The 26,330-nt window shown below is 39.2% G+C and overlaps 1 protein-coding gene across 2 annotated transcripts; it reads left to right on the forward strand.

The window, feature by feature from the left end:
- On the forward strand, positions 1-26,330 carry Srfbp1 (serum response factor binding protein 1). Of its 2 annotated transcripts, XM_042263845.2 has the most exons (9): positions 1-121; positions 8,854-8,942; positions 9,889-9,961; positions 17,355-17,426; positions 22,226-22,307; positions 22,962-23,676; positions 24,799-24,836; positions 25,312-25,422; positions 25,522-25,743. In XM_042263845.2, exons 1-9 carry the CDS (start codon positions 56-58, stop codon positions 25,593-25,595), a joined length of 1,320 nt encoding a protein of 439 aa, XP_042119779.1. In that variant the 5' UTR covers positions 1-55; the 3' UTR covers positions 25,596-25,743. The 2 variants fall into 2 exon arrangements, with proteins under 2 accessions (XP_042119779.1, XP_006987536.1); XM_006987474.4 differs by having other exon boundaries at positions 25,312-26,330.

Genomic DNA, 26,330 nt, shown 5'->3' on the forward strand with positions numbered 1-26,330 from the left:
TCGGGGGGCGTGCCCACGCAGCCGCGGTGTGATCGCCGGCGCTCACGTGCCGGAGATGGCGGCCGACCCTGTGCCTCCGTCCGCAATGGCTCGGCCGGGAACTCTGAACCTCAATAACGAGGTGAGCGCCGCGGGCCGAGGCTGCGGGGTGTGGGGGATTGGAGGGTGGGCGCCCTCTCAGCCTCCGGCGGGGGTGCGGGGCTCCGGGAAGGCGGAGAGCGGCCGCCGAGGACCCGTGGCGGCGGCCGGAGAGACGGGAGCCACGCGCGGCGGGTCGGGTGCCGGGTCTCAGGCTCCGCACACGTCCGTCCGGGCGACGGTCCGGAGGTGCCTCGGTGTGCCGTCCCCTTTCATTGTCCTCCGTCAAGTGGGACGTTGATCAACCGTAGTCCCTGCCTCACTCATCAGGGTTGTAAGATTTCGATTGACCGAGCTTGAGTAAAGCCTGGCCCCGAGGAAGCGCTTGGAAAACCTGCTTTTTCTTGATGGTCACAAAGGAAGGGAGGAGGTTTGAAACTGCAGCACAGTTGGTCTCTACCAGTTAACAGATCTTGGGTGACCGGGCACGCACGCCCGACACCTCGTTTCTTTCCTCCTGGGACTGCCGGTCCCGTGTGCCCGTGTCCCTTACCGCTCAACGCCAAGAGCTGTTTGTGTACCCGCTGTCCCCAATTTCTGTCCCTGGTTTCGTGCTCAATTCCAGTCTCACACAACCACCTCCGCTGTCGTGTGTTAGCCATGCCAGGCCACCGTGAGTTTTCAGTATATGCTGTTCCCCACGGTTATATGGCATCCTAAAAATAAGCTTTGGAGAGCAACGGACACCTCACGGCTACTAGCGTGAAAAGAGCTCCTTACCCTGAGTGTCGTGTATATGCAGGTCACCTTTTCAAATACACGGCTGTGTAGGATGTTTCTCGTGTGTTTTTCTTCTCCAGTAACCTATGATAGAGAATAGACGAAGATCCTCGCTCGCCCCTCCAAATAATAGTGAAGAAGTTTTTTTGAAGGAGGCAAAGTCAGATGTGTGATACAGTCCTTAATTTTTTTGGTTTTTGGAGACAGGGTTTCTCTGTGTAGCTTTGCGCCTTTCCTGGAACTCACTTGGTAGCCCAGGCTGGCCTTGAACTCACAGAGATCCACCTGGCTCTGCCTCCAGAGTACTGGGATTAAAGGCCTGCGCCACCACCGCCTGGCAAGTCCTTAATCTTTGAGGATCCTATACAGGAAGTAATTCTGTATTGTATCTGAAGGCCCTGCAGGAATAGGGACTGACTCTTCTAAGCAGAAAAGGGTTGGTGGTAGGAAACTGAATCATAAAGGGCTAGAAAACGTTCTCTGGTGAGAATTAACAAATAGGTCACTGTCTTATGCCAGATTAAATCTTCATTCAGTAGGCAGTGGGGTACAAGGTATCAAGGTATCAAAGAGGGAGAAACAAGGTATTTCTAATTTACTGACTTGTTTTGTTTTGGGTTTTTTTTTTGTTTTTGTTTTTGTTTTACTCATTTAAACTTGTATTTTGTGGAAGAAAACTGTTGGTGGGGTGTTTTTTATTGTATATATGAACTGTGAAAGATCTTAATTGTCCTTGGAAGTTCACAGAAAGGGTAGGTTTTCATCCAGTTTTGATTTCAAGGGTCATAATGTCAGGGAATCAGTCACGTAATGTTGCTTTTCTACTTCAGTCCTTTTCAAAATTCCTAAATATGATCTTTAGAAAGAATTCACTAATTGACTTTAACCAGAATGCTTCCCGTAATGTAACCACCTGTTTCTGTCATGTGTGCATGTGGGATGTCCCCTGGAACATACATGGGCTATAAATGTTTTCTGGATGACTGGATGAATTTATCAAATTAGAAATTACACATATCCCAAATTTAAATTTAATGTGTTCTTATAGATAGAGGATAAAGAGGACAGCAAATAGTGGAGATGTTGATGTTATCATTAAGGTCAAAATAAGAATGCAAATGCAGTCATGAATCACTTAATGGAAACAGGTTCTAAAATACATGGCATTAGGTAATTTTGTCCTTGAACCACAAAAACCTAAATGACTGTGACATCACTATTACTTGGTGATGAATTACTATGGGAGCACTGTCCTGTGCATGTCCCTTTAAAATTTATGTGGCGCATGACAATATAGATTGATCTACATAAAAGTCAGAAGCATAAGAAAAGGAGGGATAAAGATGACTGCCTAGAAAAAGCTCGTCAGACAGGACATTTTTTCCTAGAAATTTGGCAACAGCTTCCCCAAAGAGGAGGCATATCTGAAAGGTTCAAACTCCCTGTCACACCTGTTCCACAGAGAGCGGGTCTGCTCTCTCCTGGCTACTGAAGTGGACACTGTCGTTCTTGTTTGATCATCCTACTGTTGCTGTTGAGTTCTTTGTTCAGCACAGATTTAATTGGGTCATTTCCTTGTTTTAAATCCTGGGACTTGCTTTTGAATAAAATTGAGCAACATGAGGGCAGCCTGTCCCCCTTCTGTTTTATCCTATCCTGGCAGTCCATGCACTCAGCTGCATTGGCTTCCTTCCAGCCTTGCTATAGGTCCTTCATACATACTTCTAATCTAGAATTTACTCTCTGTAGTCCTACTTACAACTTTCTTAAGAAACCCAGTGCTAGCTTTTATTTTTGTGTAAGTTCTGGAAGCACCCCTTAATTCTTATCAGTGTTTATAATAGCATTTACATGGGAGTGTATGTGTAGAGATTTCATGTCCCTTCTACCTGTCTTTATATTTTTGCTTATCATACTCTCAGTGTATATTTTGTAAATGTCTCTCATCTTTTTTTTAAAGATTTGTTTATTTTATGTAGGAGGGAGGATAGGCCACATTCCTGCCACAGTTCACATGTGGAAATCAGACCACTGTGGTCCTAGGGGTGGAACTCAATTGTCAGGCTTGGAGTCTCAATATCTTAAATAGCTCATCCTCAGTTGGTTCAGGGAATGGTTTTGATTTCCTGTATTTGATGTGTGTGTGGTTGTGGTGAAGACTCTAGGGTAAATTAATTGCTTTTTTGGTACACTTATATCAAGTTTGCAAAGATTATAAACCTCTGGTTTTGTCTTTGAGGTAATGATAAACATAGCTGTGATTTGATTAGTAACCCTTGTTTTATAATTTTGATTTTTTTTAAGGTATATGGTGGTCTGAATATATAGCTCAGTGGTAGAATGCTTGCCTAGCATGCACAGGGCCCTGGGTTCAATCACCAGTACTGCCAAAATAAATGAATAAAGTCTAGTATTGAATTAATTTATTTAATTTTATGAGTTTTATAATATATAATTTTACAACATATTCAATAATGTCTTGTAAAAAGTGAAGCCTTCCAAAAATTGTGTTGAAATGAGAGGAAAAAAGAAATCTCCAAAATTTTTACCATTTTTTTCCTCCCATCTCATTAGAACTAGAGAAGCAGGGATGCACAGTTGAAAGTGTCTATGCTATGACATAGTGAATACAGAATTTGTAGAACTATTCTATTCATCTCTTTCCTCAGTCGAAGGGGTGTCTGTGTCTGTGTGTGTCTGTGTGTGTGTGTGTGTGAGAGAGAGAGAGAGAGAGAGAGAGAGAGAGAGAGAGAGAGAGAGAGATTGGGGTTGGGTGTAGCTGGAGTTTTCTCCAGCCTGGCCCACAAGTCAGGACAAATCTCTCTCACCTGCCAGTCCCGCAGCTGCTCAGACCCAACTGAGTAAACACACAGAGACTTAATATTGCTTACAAACTGTATGGCCACAGCAGGCTTCTTGTTATCCAGATCTTATATCTTAAATTAACCCATTTCTATTAGTCTATATAAGTTGCCATGTGGCTTGTGGCTTACTGGTACCCTACATCTTGCTTGTCCTGGGGCGGCTGGCAGTGTCTCTCTCAGCCCTCCACTTCCCAGAATTCTCTCTCCTTGTACCGCCTATACTTCCTGCCTGGCTACTGGCCAATCAGTGTTTTATTTATTAACCAATCAGAGCAACACATTTAACATACAGAACATCCCACAGCAGTTGGGGTATGGCTGTCTGATGGAATACTTATGCTTCCCATTGAAGCATCATGAAACTCCCTAGAAAAAAAAGTGATGTAATTTTACAATATGATATAAAATAATATGTCCATTAAATTTCTTTTAAGCTACTACTGTAAAGTGAGCTCCTCCATCTGTGGTTTTGATTTTTATTGTTTTGATTATCTGAGATAACTGCAGTTAGAAGATATAGTTGAAAACGTTCAGAAGTAATTTGTAAGTTTTGAGTTCACAAGTGCTATTAAGAGCAACATATGAAGCCATGTGCTATTCTGTCCACGTTTAACTTACCCCTTACTCTAGGGTACCTTCATTATCCATGCTACCACTCATTAGTCCCTGAGTTCTCAGTCCTCAGATTGACCGTCAGGGTACCACAGTGCACATGACCCATGTTTAATAGTGACCATGATATAGAAATTTTCATTATGGCATGTTACTATTGATGTGTTTTAATTTATTTTTTAATTTTTGCATCTATTTTACAAGTAAAAAAAATACGTGTGTGTGTGTGTGTGTGTGTGTGTGTGTCATCATACCTAGAGGATTTTGAGTTACCTGTGGTTTCAGACCTCTACTTTGGGTATCAGAAAATATTCCCCTTGAAGGAAGGAACTGTTGTAAGGATAGATGCTAAATGCCTAACAATGCATTTTTTTCTTCTGTGTATTATGAATAATAAGAATATCAAAAAATATGTTTGTATGTATATATGAAGTTACAAAATTTTATACCATAGTTGCATTGTATGTGGAAATTTTTGAAGTGGTAAATGTGCTCTTCTTAAAGAGACCACCAGCTTGTTCGCTTGTTAGCTGTTCCCATGAGCTTTGCTAGGTGGCAGCATAAGCTTGGTAGTGGCCAAATGACAGGCAGCCACTCGTCATTTCAGTTTTTAGAAATTCTGGTTGATCCAAAATAATTCAACAGTAAGTTATAATCTAAATGACCCACCTAGAGTTTTCTTAGAAAGGCATAATAAGATCCATAACTGTGAAATACTTGAAGTACCCAGAAAGAGATAGAATATATGTCCTTGTAACCTACTTTTATTTAAGAGTTCTGCTGCATCAGACTTAAAACACCAGCTTTTTTTTTCTAGCTTGGAAGTGATTATTATTAGTGTAGTTTTTCTCACCTATATGTCTCATTCTTTTGTACCACCTTTATACCTAGTGTATAGTATTGATAAATATTTTTAAGCTTTGCATCTGTGATACTACATTGTAGAAATGTGTATGTCCTTTTTGTGTACTCTTTATACATACTGTATCTTATGAAACATTTTCTAATGTATGGAGCATGGAAAGCGTTGTGTGTGTGTGATCCTTTATTGTTGAAACAGGCCTTTTAGACTCTCAGATGGAGGATTTTTATTATAGATTACCAAAATTTCCTCCATAAGGACTATAGAAGTTGCCTTTTCTACCAGCAGTTTATGAGCATACTTGTTTTACCATAACCTTGTGATCAATGTTTTATGATTTTGTATATCCAGGAGTGAATAAGCAGAAGTTGTAATATATTAAACACACACACACACACACACACACACACACACACACACACACACACACAGATAAACTCAGCTTTTCCTAATAACCATCAGTTTTGTTAAAGGTTAGTCTGGTTCAAGTACATAACAAAGCAATGCATTACTTGAGTGTTAGCTAATTTACTAGATAGCAGATAGTCTGCAAGAGTCACTTCAAACCACTGGATTTTGTCTACAGACCATAGTATCAAAAACTTGTCATTGTGAATCCCAGGATATAGCTCTTTTTCTTACAAGTAAATTGTCACTAAATGCTAGCTTACAAGAGATAGTATAGATGAGTAAAGTGATTCATTAAGGAATGTTTGGAATCCAGAGAGGATGTTCACATTGTAAAACATTGCTCAAGGGTCTGCTGATCATCACCAGCAATGGAATGTTGGACTGCAGAAAGGACTTGGTATAGCTAGACAACCCTTTGGTCAGAATGTCCTTCCTTTCATGGTCAGCTTTTGCTTGTTTGTGGTTCCTTTTCTTCATGTCTCATCTTTGAGTTGGCCTTTTCAGTGAGAATGGTAGGTTTTGACTTTATTGTATTGTTTTGTTAATTATCCAAGAAGTGGTGCAGGTTACCTAAATTCCAGGTGGACCTCACTGCCAGCACAGGTACTCTGCAGTGTGAACTTGGAATCTTTTAATGGATTATTTTGAATGCTTTCTTTTGCTGCTTGAAATCATCAGTCTGAGAAATGATGAGCTAGAGTTTTACTTCAGTTTCTCTCTTCAAGCTCTTTATACTTGTTTTTTATTTTGTTTCCACTATTTTACCTAATATCTTCTCTCTCATACCCAAACAACATTGTAGTGTAACTATCTTTGTGTGGATTGGGGGTTGGTTAGAGTAGTTTGTTCACTCATGTTCTGTGTGTGTGTGTGTGTCTTGGTTGCAGTGAACTTTATTGATGGTATTCAAGAAAGTGGGGCTCTCTGAGCCCCTCCCCTTCTTTGGGGACTCTGGGATGGAAACTGAGGGAAATGCTCAGTGTCAGGGCCTGAGTTGGGACAGGGACTTATCAACAACTGTAGGCTTCTCTCTTGCTCTTGTGTCCTTTCTGAGGTGGGTGGTCCATGTAGGCCATGAGGTTCACCACTCGGTTGCTATAACCATATTCATTGTCATACTAGGAAATGAGCTTTGCAAAGTTGTCATTGAGAGCAGTGCCAGCCCCAGCATCAAAGGTGGAAGAGTGGGTGTCACTATTGAAGTCCCAGGAGACAACTCAGTCCTCACTGTAGCCCCGATGCCCTCGAGTGGGCCCTAGGACTCCTGCTTCACCCCTTAGGTCATCATACTTGGCAGCTTTCTCCAGGCTGCATGTCAGCTCCACGATGGACACATTGAGAGTAGGAACACGAAACGTCATGCCAATGAGCTTCCCATTCAACTCTAGGATGACTTTGCTCACATCCTTGGCAGCACCAATGGATTTAGGGATGATGTTCTGGGCAGCCCTACGGTCATCACACAACAGCTTACCAGAGGGTTCATCCATAGCCTTCTGGGTGGCAGTGATGTGATGGCATGGACTGTAGTCATGAGTTCTTCCACAATGCCAAAGTTATTATGGATGAACTTGGCCAGGGGTGCTAAGCAGTTGGTGATACAAGGAGCATTGCTGACAATTTTAAGTGAGCTGTTATACTTCTCATGGTTCATACCCATCATAAACACAGGAGTGTTAGCAGAAGGGGCAGAGATGATGACCCTTTTGTCCCTACCCTTCAAGTGGGCTCTGGCCTTCTTTATGGTAGTAAAGATACCAGTAGACTCTACAACATAGTTAGCACCAGCATCACCCCATTTGATGTTGGCAGGATCTTGCTCCTGGAAGATGGCCATGGCCATTCTGTTGATGACAAGCTTCCTGTTATGAGTCTTGACTATGCCATTGAACTTGTCATGGGTAGAGTTATACTGGAACATGTAGACCGTGTAGTTGAGATCAATGAAAGGGTCTTTTATGGCAGTAATAAGTGGTATATTATCATTTCATAAGCCTGCAAGGTTAAGCACCTAGGAATGTTTAGTAATGTTTTAATTTATAAATTGCCACATGGTAGTACTTTTTTGATAAATGACTTAATTTTATAATATATCATAACCTATTATGATTCTGTTTCTCAATTTTTAGTTTGTGTTGTTTTTTGAAATTGTCTCATTCTGTAGCCCAGGCTTGCTTCATACTAAGCATGCAGTACAAGCTGTCCTCAGATTTGTGGTGGTTTTCCATTCACTGCATCCCAAACATTGGGATTACAGATGTAAGCCACAATGCCTACCGTCTGCTCCTGAGACTTGATGTTCATGGATAGCGGGCCGTGTGTGTGTGTGTGTGTGTGTGTGTGTGTGTGTGTGTGTGTGTGTGTGTGTGTTTTCTCAAAGAAAAACTTAATAGAAAAACAAGAAAATTTCAAAGATGTTGCTACATTCTAATGGCAAAGAATGTGATTGTGTTCTTTTAATATAGTATGCATCTAAAGTAGTGAGTGAGCAAAAGTGTGCTGTGTTTTTGGTTGTTTAGAAGCTATCTGTTGAACATGTTCTGTATGCCATGTACTATTTTGAATGTTTAGAACTAATGTTGAATAAAGTAAGATTCTTGACTTTCATGGAATTTATCTGGAGGAAGACACATTAAACATAATTGGATTAAAAATAAAATATTAAGATTCTTGTGGTAAATTGTAGAGATACCCTTTAATTGTAATAATAGGAAATGTGTGACCTTCAGCAATGATGTTGAGCAATTAGGAAGAATGGATATTAACAAGCTCGTGGGAAGACACCTTCCTATCTCAAGTAAAAGCTATGATGGTAAATGTGAGCATGCTAAGGTCAAAGACTAAGAGAAAGCCTGAAGCATCCAAACAGTGCCCTGAAACTCTTGAAGGAATGTAAAGGTGTGGTTTCAAAAATGATAAAGATGACCTTTGATCTTAGAGGTCAAAGGGATTTCTCATAGAAAACCATAATTTAGTATGCTCCAATCCCAACAGGTATAACAGTGAAATGCTAATTGCTGGAAATGCTGTGGCTTTAAAAGTAGAATCCCAAGTTCCTTTAATCCCTGGCACATACATTTTCAGCCTTGTATTTATTCCTACACTGTTCATGGAGGCAGTTTAATTGCGTCGATCTGAGCGTGTTAAGCACAGCCATGGTTAAACTGTAGGCTTAAGTGTGTACTAGCATTCAGAGTGTCTGTGTCTCCATTAAGGATCTTTCTCCTTTTGTCTTTTTCCTCGAAGGTTGTGAAGATGAGGAAAGAGGTGAAGCGAGTCCGAGTGCTGGTCATCCGAAAACTCGTACGGAGTGTTGGCAGACTCAAGTCCAAAAAGTTAGTTGTGGGAAGTGATCGCCCATCCTGTAGCTGATAAAGTGTCAGAAATGTTTTCATGTTTATAAGCTAGAGCAATGAGGATGCGTTCAGAACTGGAGTTTTCTGTATAGATAGGATATAGGTGGGAGAGAATGAGCTGTGTCAGCGTGCCCTTGTAGGTTTTGAACCTTTTTTGCTTAAGATGCAGAGTGATTTCTTCCATTTTGCCATTTTTTAAGAAAGTTCTCCCTTTCTGCTTTTCAAAATTAAGTTGCCTTCAGGTTCCTTATGTGTTTTATGTAACTAGAAGTCATTTCAAGGTGTTAGTAAGTCTGAGATGCCTACTTTGAGTCAGTTATGACTTTATTTCATCAGCCTTTCTCGGTCTTAGTATTTTGAAATTTTCATGATCTTGTGGGAGTATTTGTCAGTTTGTTATATGCTGTGTGATATTTTTTAGTAAAAAAAAAAAATTTGTATTTCCAGTATCAGTTGTGCTAATGAAAAACAATTTAACAGTTCTTAGGGTTTAAACACAAGAATTTAGAAAACCTTCAAATTTGTGGTTTTCTATTTGTTCATAAATGTCCCAGAAGATAACCTCCCTTCTAATTAGATATTGAATATCTTTTTCTTTAATTCCAGAGAACAATTTTTCAATTAATAACAGTGCCTCCAGTCTTTAACTGTGTCCTAGGAGGCTTTTATTACGGTAGTAGTGTTTTTGATCACAGAGTATAACAGACCTTGCCATTGAAAGACTAGAGAAAAGCTGCCCACCAGTCAGGCTAGTGTGCGTCCTGTCGTTTCCAGCGCAGTGACCGCAGGTGTGATGCAGTGAGTGAGAACGGCAGGGTGGGCTGGAGTGCTCGTCACCCACGTCTTCTCAGAAACTTAAAATGCTGCTCACCATGACCTGGCTCTAAAACTAATGTTCCTCTTGGTAATAACTGTCTTTTTACAGGGGCACTGAAGACGCACTCTTGAAAAACCAAAGACGAGCCCAAAGGTTGCTTGAAGAAATCCACGCCATGAAGGTAAGGTGTGTGAGTGTGCACTGTGTGCTGTTTCTCCTGGCTGCTTGTGTGCATGGTGCCTCTTTAAGGATTCCTAGGTTGCTCAAGGCTTTTTTATGTGGCTCAGCTTGGTGATGAGCGTCACGTTTGCAGAACTGCAATATGTGTGAGTGTGCATATTTCCCTGTTTTTTAAGTACTAGATTCATTTGAGTTGAAACTGCCAAACTAAACTCATTTGTGTTTTATAGTGCCTCATGTCTACGGCTTTTATTTTTACCATTACTTAGGCATGTATTCTAGACTAAGGTCACTAGTTAAAGGGTTTGTGCTATTTGGAAATGGGGATGGTGATGCTGGTGGTTGACATCATGCTTCTCCTGCTGCCAACTCAATAAATTTTTATGTAGTGGTGTCAGCAGTTTATTAGGTTCTGTAGAACTTAAAATAAATGTCGTGTTGGACCAACATGGTCCATAGTGTTGTCTTTTAAGCCAGACTCTTCACTAACATAATTTTTAGGTCTTTTCACTGCCCTTTCTTTGTGGAAACTTTCATTTACAAAATGACATACCATTAAATGTCTGGAAGTCTTTTATTGCTGAACTTAAAAACAACATTTGGTACCAGCAATTATCTTAATTGCAGGGTAATTTTGTGTGTATATTTGACTTTTGTAATTGGGTATGACTTCCAAGTTTGAGTTAGATAAAAGAGTAAAAGAATTATTTAACAATATTTTAATTGAGTTAAATTATCAATGCTTTTCACTCTCCCTTTTTCAGGAATAGGAAGGTGTTGAGTAGGGTATTCCAGTCAGTACAGAGACAGGTGAGGGAAATGGTCTTTGGTGGGAAGCATATTTATTGGTATTTGTGACTCCTCCTGTAGGACTGTCAGATATGCAACATCCACTTGATAGATCTTTTCCTGTGGTTTCTTCTAAGGATCAGTCTTTGTAATTTGAACCACTAGATAACTGCTGATTTCACTGTAAGGATTTGGAGTTTGGTAACCATCGACTCCTTCATCTTGTAACTCTCGATAATACGCTTTTGTTAGTTAGCAAGTGGTCTCTGTACTATAGGTGAAGCTCGTTGTCTGTTCTTTAGTTTCATCAGCAGGAAAGTCAGGCCTGTTGCTAGAGACCTTTACAAGGTTACTACCTCTCTCTTCCCCACTGCATGAGAGCACTTACTGTTAGCCCAGAGAGCCACAGTTTACTGGCTGTGTGTTGAATTCATCACTTTATAGTATACGTATGTGAATTCCTGGTGGGCATTAGGGTATTCTGGGTTGGCTAATCTGACTTTTACCTTGTTTCTCTTGTTTTTTAATCTCTTTCTCTATTGACTTTAACATGGCATTATATTTTAATGTAAAAATTCAGACTAGGAATACTAGATCAACTACATGTTTACTTAGCTAAAGTATTTAGTTTCATTTCTGATCCATGGTACTTTTACAGAATCAGCCTTTTCTGAAAGAAGTAAATATACTTAGCATTTTTTTCAATTGAAAGATCATTCATAATTTTGTAAGGAAATATTTTTCATACATATGGGAGTATCAAAGAAATAGCCACAAAACAGTAGATTCACAGTCACAATTAAATTTGGAGGAGAACCTCTACTTACTATTTTTCCAGATGGGTTTTTTTCTTTGGTTCATATACCACTAGACTTTTATAAATGTGCTCATGACATACTCTCTTTACTTGCTTGCCATGATAATAGGGTATTTTGTTGCAAGATGCCATCCTCATGAAGAAAACCCCATATATTTTTAGAAATGGGAGTAGTTTCCTTTTGGCCATGGGGGAGGGTACAGGCACCAGATCTTTATGATTCTATAAAATGATAGGTTCTAATTTTATATACTGTAAGTATAAGCCCCATCTCTGATGCTGTTTCTAATGGTATTCGGGCTCTTAAAGTGTTACTGTACATACTGGCTTCTGAAACAAGTTCCTTCTCATTGAGAGGCAGCTTATCAACTTAAAGATCCCCAGGTTACTTATCTGGAGACTAAAAAGACAAAACTGAAGCAAGCGAATACAACAGACTTGACTTTTTATGTGGATTCTGGGGACTGAACTCAGATCTTCATATTTACCCAGCAACATCACCTACTAAACTGTCTCGCCATCCCTGACACCTTACTCTTTACAGTATTGGTTCTAAGAAACCTTTTCTGATACTACCATTTTCATTCCAGAACTGATCATCCTCTCAGTACAGCTCATTCTGTTTCTACTGTGGTCTGTGATATGGCATTCCTACTAATAGTTAGGGAGGGTGTCTTAGGCTATTGAGTCAGCTTACTCAGCTAATTCTCCAAACATGGAGTGATCTGTTTGGCATATGGATGGTTGAGTGACCTAACGCAGCATTTTTTACTATATTTATAGTACTGGGATTATTCTGAATCCCTAGACATAAGTAAAATGATGCTAAACTATTACTAAAAGGATCTTGAAGTTGAGTTTTGTTTTATTATTTATTAGTGTTAAGTGTCAGAAACATAAAGATAAAAAAAGCTAGCTCTTCATTGTATAAAGCCACCTTAGTCAGCACCCTAAGGCCATATATATAACTTTGTGTTTTTGCAATATTATTTGTGTGTTCTTGCATGTGTGAGTACATGGCAGATGCGTGGAGGTCAGAGACCACTGGACCTCGTGTTTCTCCGTGATGTAGTCAAGGGGGTGGAACTAAAGTCTTCAGACTTGGTGGTGTCTTGACCTGCTGACCCATCTCACTAGCCCCTATTTCCTTTGTTCAAATGCAGAACTTTTCTTCCTAAAGTGGAACAAGATCCCCAAGGTCTTGTGACCTTTGAGATGATGAACAAGCAATCTTGGTGGTGTGTGCAGAGATCAGTATATACTGCCCCTCTCGTACTCAGGAAACACCATTTAAAAACTAGTTTTTAAGTACCCAGTTTGCTTTCTGGAATGTAATTTCTTTAGCTACAAGTCTGAGCTTTGAATAGGCCATATTCCTGACCCCTTAATATTGTTTCATTGTAGGTCCTGTATTGTAAACATTATGTCAAGCATATGGTGGCCTTACCTTACTCTTCTAAATACAAGCAGATGTTTCAAATGTAAGTGGTGTCTGTCTTCTGAAACTTCCTACCTAGGGGGGGCAAACAGACCAGGCTGCAGAGTGAGTTAGTAAACGTTAAATGCTCTTACTGATTAGGTTACAGTGCACACCAAGGTTTTGGAGTAAAGAACTGATTCTGGAATTGATCCATCCAAATAAACCTTCCTCTCAACTTAGTAGGTACAAAAGATTTAGGAGTAGAAAGTGCTGGGTGTGGGATGAGGGGGAGGGTGTTGTTTTTATTTAATTTTTCAAGTTTTGTAATTCTGGAAACATGAACTTTTCACCCTGTCAGGATATTTCCTAAGAACCATGAAAGTATCCAAAGCACTTTCAACCATTCATGTAAAAAATCTGAACAAGCAATACTGTCATAACTCCAGTAAGATATAATGGGTACTGGAAAGGAAGAAAATGTTACCAGCATATTTTGTAGGAAACAGCAGTAGAATATAGAGGGCCCTCAAGAAAGCAGCAATGAGTTCAACTCCTGTAAATGGGCATGAACTCAGTTTGTGGATGAAATGGAAACAGGTTTTTTCATTGCTTCTGTATACTTTAAGCTTAATTTTTTTAAGTTTTGTTGACTTTGATTTTTCCTGCATGGGGGTGTTTTGCCTGCGTGTAAGTGTGCCTAGAACTCACTGCTCGGACATGGCAGCAAAGCCCTAGGGACTTGACTTGTGAGCTAAAGGATGTGCGATGGGACCCAAGCCCATGTCCTCTACAAGAGCAGGAAGTGCTGCTGACCACTGAGCCCTCTCTCCGTTCCCCTAAACTGATCTTTTAAATTATATATTGTAGCATAAGACTTTTTTTCAGGAAAGTACACTATGTATTTAGTGCATATTATTCCCTGTGAGTCTCTTAAAATCCCTCTTTTCGTCTTTTCCCCTTCCATTTATTACCTTTGTTCCCCAGACAATTCTGCTTCTGCTCTCAAGTGTCATCAATACATATGTGACTTTATGTATCTCTGAATTTTAGGATTCACAAGTAAGAAAAAGCATGCAATATTGAGACAAATTAATTTCAAATATTTATATGCATCAACTTGAACATATAACTGTTGAATTTTTATGATGAAAACCATGTGCTTCTGGTTTTTCTGTATGTTAGAGCACATCCGTTCTTTGCACATGAAATTAATATTTTATGATAGCAAGAGAAGCTCATTAATGTATGTTTTCCTTGAATATGAAAACTTACAGGTTCAATTCCCAGCGCCCATATGGCCGCTGTAAGTAATATCCAGCCATCTTTAACTCCAGTTCTAGGGGCTCTGGCACCCTCTGCTGGCCTAAATGGGCATGCATGCACATGATTTCAAATTTTGTAATTCTGAAAATGGGAAATTTTCCCTCTGTCAGGATGTTTCCTAATAACCATGAAAGTACCCAAAGCACTTTTAACTGTTAATGCAGAAAGTTTGCCTGCAGGCAAAACACCCATACACATAAAAATAAATAAATCTTTAAAAGAATAAAATAAAAATTTGGGGGGAATTGCTCCAATTTTTAATTATTCTTGGCAGTTTCTAGTAAAGTAGTAGATATCTCCTTTATATGCTCCCCTTTTCCTTTCTAAAGCAGCTAAACTCTGTTTAATCTATCGTTTTTATGTGGGGTGAATTAGGGAGCAAAACTTGCTTTCTTAAATCCTCAAAACTGTTGAACTATGTTATAGAATTTGCAGGTTTGGGAAACATTTGCTCTTCTGCTCATCACAGTCTAAGAAAGCATCCTCGTTTTTAATAATCATGTCTGATTAGTCATAAAACTGATAACTTTAAAATAAAATGAAAAAATAGGAAAGTTCTTTAAATTCCGTATTATATGTGCAGGTTTTGTACATTTTAGTTTAAAACTGTGTGTGTGTGTGTGTGTGTGTGTGTGTGTGTGTGTGTGTGTGTGTGTGTGTGTGTAGAGTAGATTTCTAATTTTGCTGTCATATTATACTGTTCTGTTGGAAACAAACATAATTAAAGAGGTGCTCACATCTAGGAAAACAATTGGTTGGTGTAGTGTCTGACTTGATTTTAGGAAGATGCCACAGAGTGAAGACACTACACTAACTTAGAACTAGAAAAGTAAATCTGAACTACTGGAGATCCATCCGTGTTGTAAGTGGAGTGCACTGCAGACCAGGTAGACGGATAGTAAACGTGTGGTGGGCATGGGCTTTTCAGCACTGTGGTTCTGTGCTCTGAACCTTACACCGCACTCTGCGATCACAGTTTTTGTTGTTTGCTTGTCTCGGTTTCCTTCAGAATTGATGTTGTCCTTGTGTCTCATTGTTTAGTTTCCATCTCAGTTCCTTGATTGTAGCATAGCACAGACGGTTAATGTGTCTCTAGTGAATTGTCTCATTGCTGGATCTGGAATGAATGGAGATGTGAAGGTCTAAGTAGTGACTAAAATTGCAGGTGGCGTTCCATTTTAAAGCCTTTTTTAAAAATATAAACACATCGAAGCTTTTTTGAGCAATTGTGTTTTTTAAAATGATGGAACTGAAAACAGAGTAGAGGAGTGACTGGCTAGAAGAGAGTAGATTGGATTAATACTGTGTAAAGAGACAGTGGTTAATGGATCTATCTATGTAGAACAGATATTTATTAAGCATTGTTTTTCCATGTATGGTCCATGACTACTTCAGGTATCTACTGGCTTAGTAAGGTTTCTGTTGTAAAACACCGTGACCAAAAGCATCTTTGGAAGGAGTTATTTCACAGCCACATCACAGTCTATCATCAGAGGAAGTCAGGGCAGGAGCCTGGAGATAGGAAGGAACTGATGAAGAGGCCATAGAGGACCATTGCTTACCGGTGTGTTCCTGTGGATTGTTCAGCCTGCCTTCTCACTGCACCTAGGACCACCAGCCCAAGTGTGGTACTGCCCACAGGCCACTCTGGGAGCATTTTATCTATTGAGATTATTCCTTTGAAATGATGCTAGCTGTGTGAAGTCGCCGTAAAACTACCCAGTACAGTTGGCCCCTGTCATCTTCACACACAAACACATCACTATTTAGTAGAACCTTTCCTTTCTCATTTATCCTTAAGATAGATATAAAGTTGATATAAAACTCAAATAACTTATAAAGTCCCATGGTCTTCAAAAGTCTCTTTAAAACACACAGAGTCTCTCTAAAATTCCAGTCTCTGGGCTCCTGTAAAATCAAAAATAAGTATAAATACTTTCTTATTTCAAAGGCAGGAACCTAGGGCACCAGGTTTGTGCTGCTGTTCTTGACAATTGTCTCAGGACACTGGTGACCCTACACTGCTGGGGTCTTCTGCTGCTACTGGGCTGCACTTTGACCAGTAGCCTCTGCTGGTCTCCTTGGGGACTCTGTCATGGGGTGGTATGTGCATATGAGTTCGATTTCCTGAAGAGGCCAGAGATACCAGTCAGATTCCCCTGGAGCTGGAGGTGCAGGCAGATCTGATAGAGGTGTTGGGAATCAAACTCTGGTCTTCAGGGAAAAGAATATGTGCTCTTAACCACTAAGCTGTCTCCGATGAATATGAGTGTTTGGGATACAAATGTGTGTGTGCACTTCTGTCCTGGTACCTTTGAAGGACAGAAGAGGGCACTGTGTCCCTGGAACTGGAATAACAGATGATTGTGAGCTGCCATGGGATGCTGGGAATTGAACCTAGGTCCTCTGGATAATCTCTCTTTTTATAGTCTATCCATTTTAATGGCATCCTTTGGGCTTCTGCCACTTTACCTTATGTATAAGATAATGATCTCTACAACTTCCCTCTTTTCCCAGTTGCAATTTTTCTTTGTAGTCAAAATAATAAGGTTTATCTGCTGTGGTTTATTTCTGTATCCCTGCGGTTATTCCTAACTGCAGATTCATACTTACCCACGAGTAATGGTAGTAAAGGTAAACCTCCCAGGCTGAAGTTCATCTATTAGAATACCCTTTTACAGCGGGTCATGTATACAGTGTTCCTTGGGTTTCTGCAAGTTCAAAACTGTTATTTATTTTTGATTGTATTTACTTTTGTAGACTTGCTATTTAAAGACTTTCTGACTACATGTGAATCTTTGGGTTGCGGATTATAGTCCTTGAAAATGTACTAACCTGGTATTGTGTGTTGCTGTAAGGGGAATGGACATGACACTTAAAGGCATTGGTTGTAGCTTTTCTAGTATATGGTAATTTCTTAACTGTGGTAGATATTTCTTGTCTAGAAGTTAGCATTTTAAATATCAAGTTTCTTAAATCAAGACACAAAAGGAATTTAAATCACAATGCTCATAGATTAACTAGAATTGATGTTTTCTTTTACAGGAATTGAAACCTGATATCATAACTAAATCCGCTCTTGATGATGATATCAATTTTGAAAAAATTTGCAAAAAGGTATGTCTGTGGGAGACATGAGGTATCAGTGTGGAACACCTTATATTGCCTCTTAATACTCGGTAGTTAGCTCCTGGCATTCACCTCCAAAGTCTTTTGGCCTGCTCCCTCTTTCCCATCTCCACTACCAAATTTTAATAGCTAAATACATGAAATAGTGGAAAGTATTTTAAGAAATAACTTACATTACTACTAAAAATTTAGTTTTTTGTTTTGTTTTTGTTTTCTTTTTCTTTTTCTTTTTGGTACCGGGGTAACCCAGAATTCATCTCTTCTTGTCTGTCACAAATGCCCAGTAGCTTTGCATTGTTAAAAGGAGTGTTTTGTTGTTCTTCTTCTTTTGTTGAAAGACTTGTCCTCTCCTCTGCCTACTTAAAATGTATGTCAAGTTTCTAATATTAAACATCAATTTCTACTTCTTGTCTTTCCATTTATTTATTTTTAAGAGACTTTTTTTGTTTACTTACTTTTATTTTATGTGCTTTATTGCTTTTGCCTGCATGTCCCCGGAATTAGAATCACAAACAGTTGTGAGCTGCCATGTGGGTGCTAGGAATTGAACCCAGGTCCTCTGGAAGAATAGCCAGTGTAGTTAACTGCTGAGCCATTTCTCCAGCCCCTCCATTTATTTTTTTATGATTGTTTTTCATATGCTATATTATATGTTCACTAAGGACCTAGAAACATTCTGTGTTTGGAATGTGTCTTTCTTTTCTCATCTCTATTAAAGAACATACTTACAGAATCAGAGAATTATTTTGGCTCAGAAATTAAGGCGCTATTGTACACTGAGATGGATTGTTGGAGGTATAGAGTTTAATACGAGAGTCTAATAGCATAGATAGCCAGATATACAACAGCATGATGCAGTCTCTAAGGAGAGTGCAGACCCTGGCATCAGATAGAGATAGCATGGCAGGGTCTCTTATGAGAATTCAGAGCCCACATGTCAGGAGGGGGAGTCTCTTACCTTTTCTGAGGATGGAGTGATTTCACAGCACAAGCCTAGAGCCAGGTACTTAGATGTTTCCCAGGCCAGAATCAGGTAGGTGGAGGAGCTGGCTCTCTGGTCACTAACACCTCCTTTGATACATATTCCGCTGTTAAGAGATCTGTACATAGGAGTCTGTTAGCCAGAGTCTCACCCAGTGCCTCAGTAGCATTTAAGTATCTAAACAGGAAAAGGGTGCAGCTGCTGCTGCTGCTGCTGCCGCCAGACTCGAGCATTACGTTATAATGTCTATCTATCCATCATGATGTAGAAGGCATGGTAGCTAGGGTTGCTCCATCTATGGCACTGGCTTCCTGTGAGGCTTGGTTACATTCTGATGGATGCAGAAGCAGAAACAATGTGGATACAGGCAGAAGTATAACTCCAAGCCCTCACTTGATGGTACCAATAGGCCTTACTTCCCAAAGGATCCTTAGCCTCCTGAAACAGCTACTAACAGGGACCAAGCAAGCATTTGATATTGGAAGAAATTTCATATTCGAGATACAACATAGGACTAGTAAGTGTAGAGATTGGTCCACTTCTGAAATTAGGACCTAAGGAAGATATAACTGGGGTTTAATGTTAGCTAACGGAAGGTAAACACTAGCCCCTCAGTGCAGATCTAACAGGTTGAGTACTGATGAGCTCTTCCCTTTCAAGCAGACAAAAAATGTCCCGAGCTAAAAATTAAACTACTACTTTTTAACAATTTTTGAAGAGTAGCATGAATGGTTAAAATTACCATGTAATGCTCAGCCATCTATCACAAGTAGATAGATGTGCTGTCAAGTAGTTCGTGGTAAGCCTCATTTCACTTTTTTTGTTTTGTTTTGTTTTGTTTTTCGAGACAGGGTTTCTCTGTAGCTTTGCACCTTTCCTGGAACTCACTCTGTAGACCAGGCTGGCCTCGAACTCACAGAGATCTGCCTGGCTCTGCCTCCCGAGTGCTGGGATTAAAGGCTTGCGCCACTGCTGCCCGGCCCATATTTCATTTCTACACGACTCTTTATATACACCCAAAGTGTATAAAATTCATTCTGTTATTTTTCTCTCCAGTGGAAACACTTCATTTGTCTATTTTCAGGATTTAAATTAACAATTTTAGTTGTGTTCAGATGTAATATAATTGATACTTAAAATGTTTTGTTATATCCAAAGTATTGTGCAGGGTTTTACCACAATTCATTTCATCAGCCAAAAAAACTATTTTGAATACTTTAAAATGTTTTGTTATCTCCCAGTTATCATGTAGGGTTTTACCACAGGTCATTTGACCAGCCAAATGAACTATTTTGCATAATCTTCCTTAAAGTTTTACATTAATTTAAAGGAGAATTCCTGGAAATAAGCTGTGTCTTCAGAAAGTAATGGAATAAAACTAGAGTGTTTTGGAGAGCTTGGAATGTCACAGACCCAGAGACTAATTACTTTATCTCAGCAAGTTCCATGGCCCCTGAATAATTGCTTCCCCTTCTCTGTGTCAGAACTAACATCCTGGGACTAACAGATACAAACCGTTGGAACCCATTAACTTAGCTCACTGCTAATTTCCACAAACCAAAAGCTGAGAATGTGAATGGATAGCTTCTTAGGCTATAGGAAAGCTTCCCTCTCTTGCTGTGACCACATTTCTGATGTGCCCACTATTGTATTTTAAACTTGCCTTGATTTATGAATTTCTTTGTTCTGTAAAACTATAAAATGTCATGAAACTGCTTCCATGTTGGAATATGGAATTTGTGGTAACCTGAATCATTGTTCTTGGGCCATGGTCAGTTAAATCCAGAATAAACTCTCTTACTCTCTTTAAGGTGGAAGCTGTGCATTGACAATAGTAACTTGTTGATTTATTTCTTTAGATAAAATTTAGAGTTCAACTTAAGCCCAGTTTATTATTAACAAGTGTTAATACTCATATTCTTGCTCTCCTATTGGGTTTATGACTTAACATTTAAGTTGGTCTGTCCATAAGGAAGCTTTCTCTTTTAGATACTTATTTTCATCCAGAGTATATTTGAAGAATTCTTTTCAAAATTGAATCACAAATGCCTTTGTGTTGATAATAAATACCCAAATGCCAAAATAAAATTGTTCCATTTAAAGATCGAGGTGTTTTCCACCTTTTGTTTAATTTATTTGAAATGGAAGAAACTGGAGGTGTGTGAAAAACCACAGTTTCCTGAGAATTTTCCATGGCAAACATTGTGTCAGTTTTAAATAAGGAAAGCTGTGGTTTCCTTCATCCAGACTAACCCTGGGAAGGCTTTGCATGCAGCTATCAACCCTTCAGAGACTGCAAAACCCTGCATCGCTGCACAGTGGATAATGCGTCACAGGGTCTGCTCCTTTTGTGTCCCTGTGACATTGTCTCTCAGATGAATTTTATCACTTCTGCTCTGGATTAGTCACTTGTAAACTAGAGTCACAACAGTTAGTCAGTCAATGTATAGAGGCAGTAGAGGGAGGGCAGGCCTGCGGCGGGGGTATTTGTTCCTTTGAGTTCCTGCACTGAACACATGCCGGTACAAAAGACGAGCAGCCAAGAGAAGAAGCCTGTGCCTGCTGCTGCTGCTCACAAGCCTTTGGCCTGGATTTGGTTGTTTCACTAATGTTTTTATTTCTTCTCTTTCTAAAAAGATTTAAAGTAGACTTTTAGTGCAGAAATTATTTGCAGTTAAGTCACAAATGATGTGTGAATTAGAGGAAAACTTGTGGGTACATAATAGACCAAATTCAGTTTGAGTTCCAGTTTGTTCCTACACAGCTAAATTAAATGATCTTGAAATCGAGTGTAGATTGTAGAAAGGAGCTCTTGGCCTATAGTCTTTTGTTAGTATTTCAATTTGAATTTTAAAATTTAAGTGAAGCATTGTCTAAGGAAAATCTTAATAAATGTTTTAGAAGTTTGAGATGTTAAGTTTGCTTTCTTGGGAATAAAATTAAAGAAATGTTTGAATTGTTAAATTGTACCTTCTTAGGAATAATCTGTCCTGGCACTATTTTTATTCAAATTAAACTGTAAGGTGTTCTGTAGTGTGTGATGAAAGAAAAGCTGCAGAATCTTTGAGCACCTAGAAGGAAACTAGACTGAGGACATGGAAATGGCTGTAGGAGAAAACGGGCTTGAGAGGCACTCTAAAGTCTGTTAGACGTACAGATCAGTCAGATCCCAGGTGGAGCTTAGAGCTGGGGTGTGGAGGAGGTTGGCCCCATGGGTGTGCAAAAAAGTAGCATGTGTTGTCAGTATCTTCATTTGTAAACACAGTAAGTGCTGCAGAATTCTATGTTCCTATCTAGTCCTCAAATATTTGTGAAGTGTTGGGAATGAGCTAGGTACTTGTTGCGTTCTGGGCACACACCAAGGATAGAAGACATTCAAAATAAGAGAGAGAACGTTACTCCAGGTCTTCATTAAGTGAGACTTCAAACATTGCTGTCATCCTAACTTAGCTGAGCACTAATACAGTAGTTGAGTCTTTCTTATTAACTTCATTTTCTTAGACATCTAAGCTCTTTGATAGTAGAAGCTATGATTCTTTTTTTTCCAAATTTATAACCCATGATATCTAGCACAATTCGAAGTTTTTATAGACTTAAATTGTAACATTTTAATTACTCAAGATCAGTTATGTTTTTATCAGTGTGATCTTTGTGTTTAGATTACATAAGTAACCTATCTAGAGAGAATATTTGCAAATTCTGTGACCTAACTAATACATACAAAAGATTGATAGATTTCAGTTTAATCGTTTCCAGTAGTGCCAGGTTAATATTGATGCTCTATATTTATTGCTTTCATTTGCAGCCAGATTCAACTGCAACTGAAAGAGCAATTGCCAGGTTAGCAGTTCACCCTCTTCTGAAGAAAAAAATAGATGTGCTAAAAGGTATGAGTTAAATGACAAGTCAGTATGCTAAATGCATTTAGGTGTATGATTTTGGATAGATGATTTCATTTATTTTAATGTATATAACTGTGGACATGTGTCTGCAAGTATGAAAGATGTTTGATATAAAAAGATTAAATCTGTACTTTTTTAAATAAATTTTAATATGTATTATATGTAAAAATATATAAAATATATATACAATTATGTTGAATATTTGATGTTTTAAATATTGATACAGCTCGTACTGTCATATAATTTTTATATATCTTTTATAAAATATATTTATGAAATTAAGTACTTTGTCAAAGACTAAATACCACTTTATTTTATGCCTGAAAACTAATTCAGTGGCATTAACACAAAAGTTAATGTTGTCATTTTATTGTTTTCAATGATATTTTTATTCTTTATAATTCAGAGATATGAAGAAAGTAATTTTCTTTTCATTTTGCAGTTTAAGATGGCTGTCTCCTAATGTGCCTTGTGAATTTGGTGTTTAAGTAATGAAAAGATTTCTTTGTGACCTCAGACTCCTGTAGATTGCAGTTGTCCTCTTGAATGTTTCCACATAGCTGAAGCGGCACTGTGTGGGGACAATGACACTTTGTATGTGCCAATGCTGAAACAAGTCTTGCACTCTCTGCCTTGCAGCTGCCGTACAAGCCTTCAAAGATGCCAGGCACCATGCTCCTGAGGCTGAGTCATCAAAGGATACTTCAGAAGAAAGCCAGTGCAAGGATACTCTGGGTTCAACCGATGATGCAAGGCAGTTACAGCATCGTGAGAGAACTGTTGTCAGTGAGCAGAGAGGAAAAGATGCCAAAACGGTAGCAAAGAAAGCAGGAAGTGATTCCAAAGAAAAAATGGCCAAGAGAGAAGATGGACCCAAAGCAGTGGCCACTCCATGTTCTCCAGGGATGCCTTCAGGAAAGGGTGCTGTGGTTACCTCTGCACCCCAGAAGGCACCTGCTGACTCAAACCAGAAAGTCTCAACCAAAAGCACACAGAGAGAGAGTGAGGGCCCCCGTGGCGGGAACAGTGACAGTGAGGAGGAGTTGAGTGAGGAGGACAAGGAGTACTTCGACGACAGCACTGAGGAGAGGTTCTACAAACAGTCTTCCATGTCCGAGGACAGCGACAGCGGCGATGACTTCTTCATCGGAAAAGTGAAACGGACACGAAAGAAGGATGGTAGTGTCCGGTCCTCGGCGAAGGACCAGAGGCCCCTCCCAAAGATGTCACCTAAAACACATACGCTTGAAACCAATTGGGGTGTAAGAAATGATCAGCACAAGCTGATTCCAGAAGCCAGGAAGTTAGAATCCGTGTTTTTTCACTCTTTATCTGGACCTAAAAGCTCCAGAAGGTAAGGCCATGTTTTTATTCTGAACTGATTTAGTTCATTTGTTTACTGTATGAAGTGGTTGCGTATCTTCACAGTATGAGAGAAACTCCTCATCAACCTGCTTTGTGTCAGCCCTGCTGGGTTTTGCCTGGTGCTCTCTCTCCGCCTTCATAATGGGGAGCATGTGGACATACACACACCGTAGTGACACACTGCCCAGCTTCACGAGAAGAAGTCCATTCCAGCCAAGTGACACAGCTGGGTAGTTTAGGGTTTGTTCTTTCTCTTATCAGGGTTCCAAAATTTAGATTGTTTTTTATGAAAAGCTTTAAAAAGTTTCACATCTGTCTTGATGAACAAAATTTTCTGATACATTTGTGATAACCTACTACCATTCCAGACATGGCTCCTTCCATGTTTCAGTGCATGAGGCTGCCTTTCTCCAGACCGATTGATTTTGGGATACTGCTCTTCGTCTCTGCTGATAGCTACTTTTCATAGCTGGTCTGCTGTAAAGTTTCATTTCATTAATCATTTTTATCTGGTAGAGAATACTGATGCAGTTTTATGTAGAGGCTGTGACTGTCAATAATGACCCTTTTTTCCTGTGTACTTATTGGTCAGAGGTACTCTTTAATCAAAGAATACAATGTAAATATTTTTTCTAAATCTGGCATAGAAAAGAACTTGAAACAACTTTAAAACCTTGAGAGTAATTAAAATATTTACCTGTCTAACTTAGTCGTACCCAAAAGGTTTCTAGATTTTTCGTGGTTCTGCACCAAAAATGTAGGCATTAATTTTCATTATGTGTAAATCATTCTCCCCTTGAGAAAATGTTTGAAGTTTTTTTATGTAGACAGTGTCCAAGAGCAAGACAGTGAAAATGGATTATTTCTATTTTAGCAGAAGTCCCTGTGTGAGTGGAAAGGAAGGTGTGTGTGTGTGTGTGTGTGTGTGTGTGTGTGTGTGTGTGTGTGTGTGTGTGTGTGTGTGTGTGTGTGTTTGGCTGTTGGTGGAGTGATCAGGTGGATGCAATGCATCCTGAGGATGAGCTTTATCATCTACTCCATCAACAGAAGATTTTATTTGTCTTATAGCTCCTAATGCTGTTGTCTTTTTCTTTCTTTCTTTCCTTTTTAGGGATTCCAGAGAACAGGCCCCAAAGAATAAAGCTCCAGGTATGTACTGATGACTGCTCAGACTGACAAGCAATACTTTGCCACAGTGAGAGGATGGAAATTGTCGTCTTCTAATAGTATTACTGAATTGTACCCAAACCGTGGAAATGCAGTGCCGTAGCATTTTCAAGATCATTTCTTTCTTCTTTTTAAAGTGGTTAAATTACAATAATCCATTTTCCTAATGGGTTCCTTTTGGCTTGTTTTGTCTCCCATTGTTAGCAGAACTGCTTACTCTGTTGATGTTACTGTAAGAAAGATAGACTCAGTAAGAAAGTAAGCTTTCAAGATTAGCTCCAAAATAACTCCTTGTGGAAGTTTTTACCCTGAAGCTGTTTTCTGTTGGGTGTCAGCTTTAAATTATGACATATTTTGTCTAAGTAAAATGAGATTCTTCTTTAGTAATTGGTGTAAAGAGATGAGATCTGTCCTGTTCGGGGGATATGTAGTTGTAATTTTTGCTTTCTCTTCCCAGATTTTCCAGAAGATGAACTTCCAATCAAGAGTCAGTTTACAAAGAGTGCAGGAAGACGGTTTGAGAGTGGGAAGCAGCAGGAGCCAGCTCCTCTGCATCCTTCATGGGAAGGTGAACCTCCAATCAGGAGTCAGTTTACAAAGAGTGCAGGAAGACGGTTTGAGAGTAGGAAGCAGCAGGAGCCAGCTCCTCTGCATCCTTCATGGGAAGCTAGCAGGAGGCGGAAAGAGCAGCAGTCCAAAATCACTGTCTTTCAGGGGAAGAAAATCACATTTGATGATTGATTGCTTACTGCTTTCCTGAGCTTTCTGTCAAAAGTTTTGTTATTTTTATTTTTTAACTAACCTATTATTTAAATAAGTCTCTTTGAAAGAGTTATAAAATATATTGCTTGTTTTTCTTTTTTTGTGTGATTTTGGGATATGTTTACATAATCTTTTACAGATCTCTGAATTTGTTTCTTAAGAGTGCTTGCTCCAAATTATTTCTTCTATAAGATAATTTAGAGATTGCCATCCATGATTATGAAATATATTTCACTAGTTCAACTTTGCCTGTTGCCTTGAAAATGAGGCAAAAACAGGGCTGATGAGATGGCTCACTTCCTGCAAAGCCTCCAGACCTGATTCTGACCCCTGAGGTTCCCATGGTGGAATGACAGAACCAACTCAAAACAATTGTTCTCTGCACGTGCACAGTGTGGCACATGCGTGTGTATGCACACACTCACACAATAATGTCAAAAAATGTAAAGATTTAAAATAATAGTGGAAAAATGAATCATGACTACTCAAAAATAGATGTATTTGTTAGAAGTTATTTTTATAAGCAAAACAAATGGTAATTTTTATTGTGGTTATAGCGATAATATAAATTAAATACTAATTTTTCAAACTTGTAGTTACTTATGACCTTATATGTGTAGTGTTTAAGCAACTTGTTTATGTATAGTAATCAAAATGAGTTCTGCATATCCCTGCAATAAGTATTTCCATTAAATGAAGAATGGTTATCTAGAA

This window comes from Peromyscus maniculatus, chromosome 19, assembly GCF_049852395.1.
Source record: "Peromyscus maniculatus bairdii isolate BWxNUB_F1_BW_parent chromosome 19, HU_Pman_BW_mat_3.1, whole genome shotgun sequence".
In the NCBI taxonomy this organism is placed as follows: domain Eukaryota; kingdom Metazoa; phylum Chordata; class Mammalia; order Rodentia; family Cricetidae; genus Peromyscus; species Peromyscus maniculatus.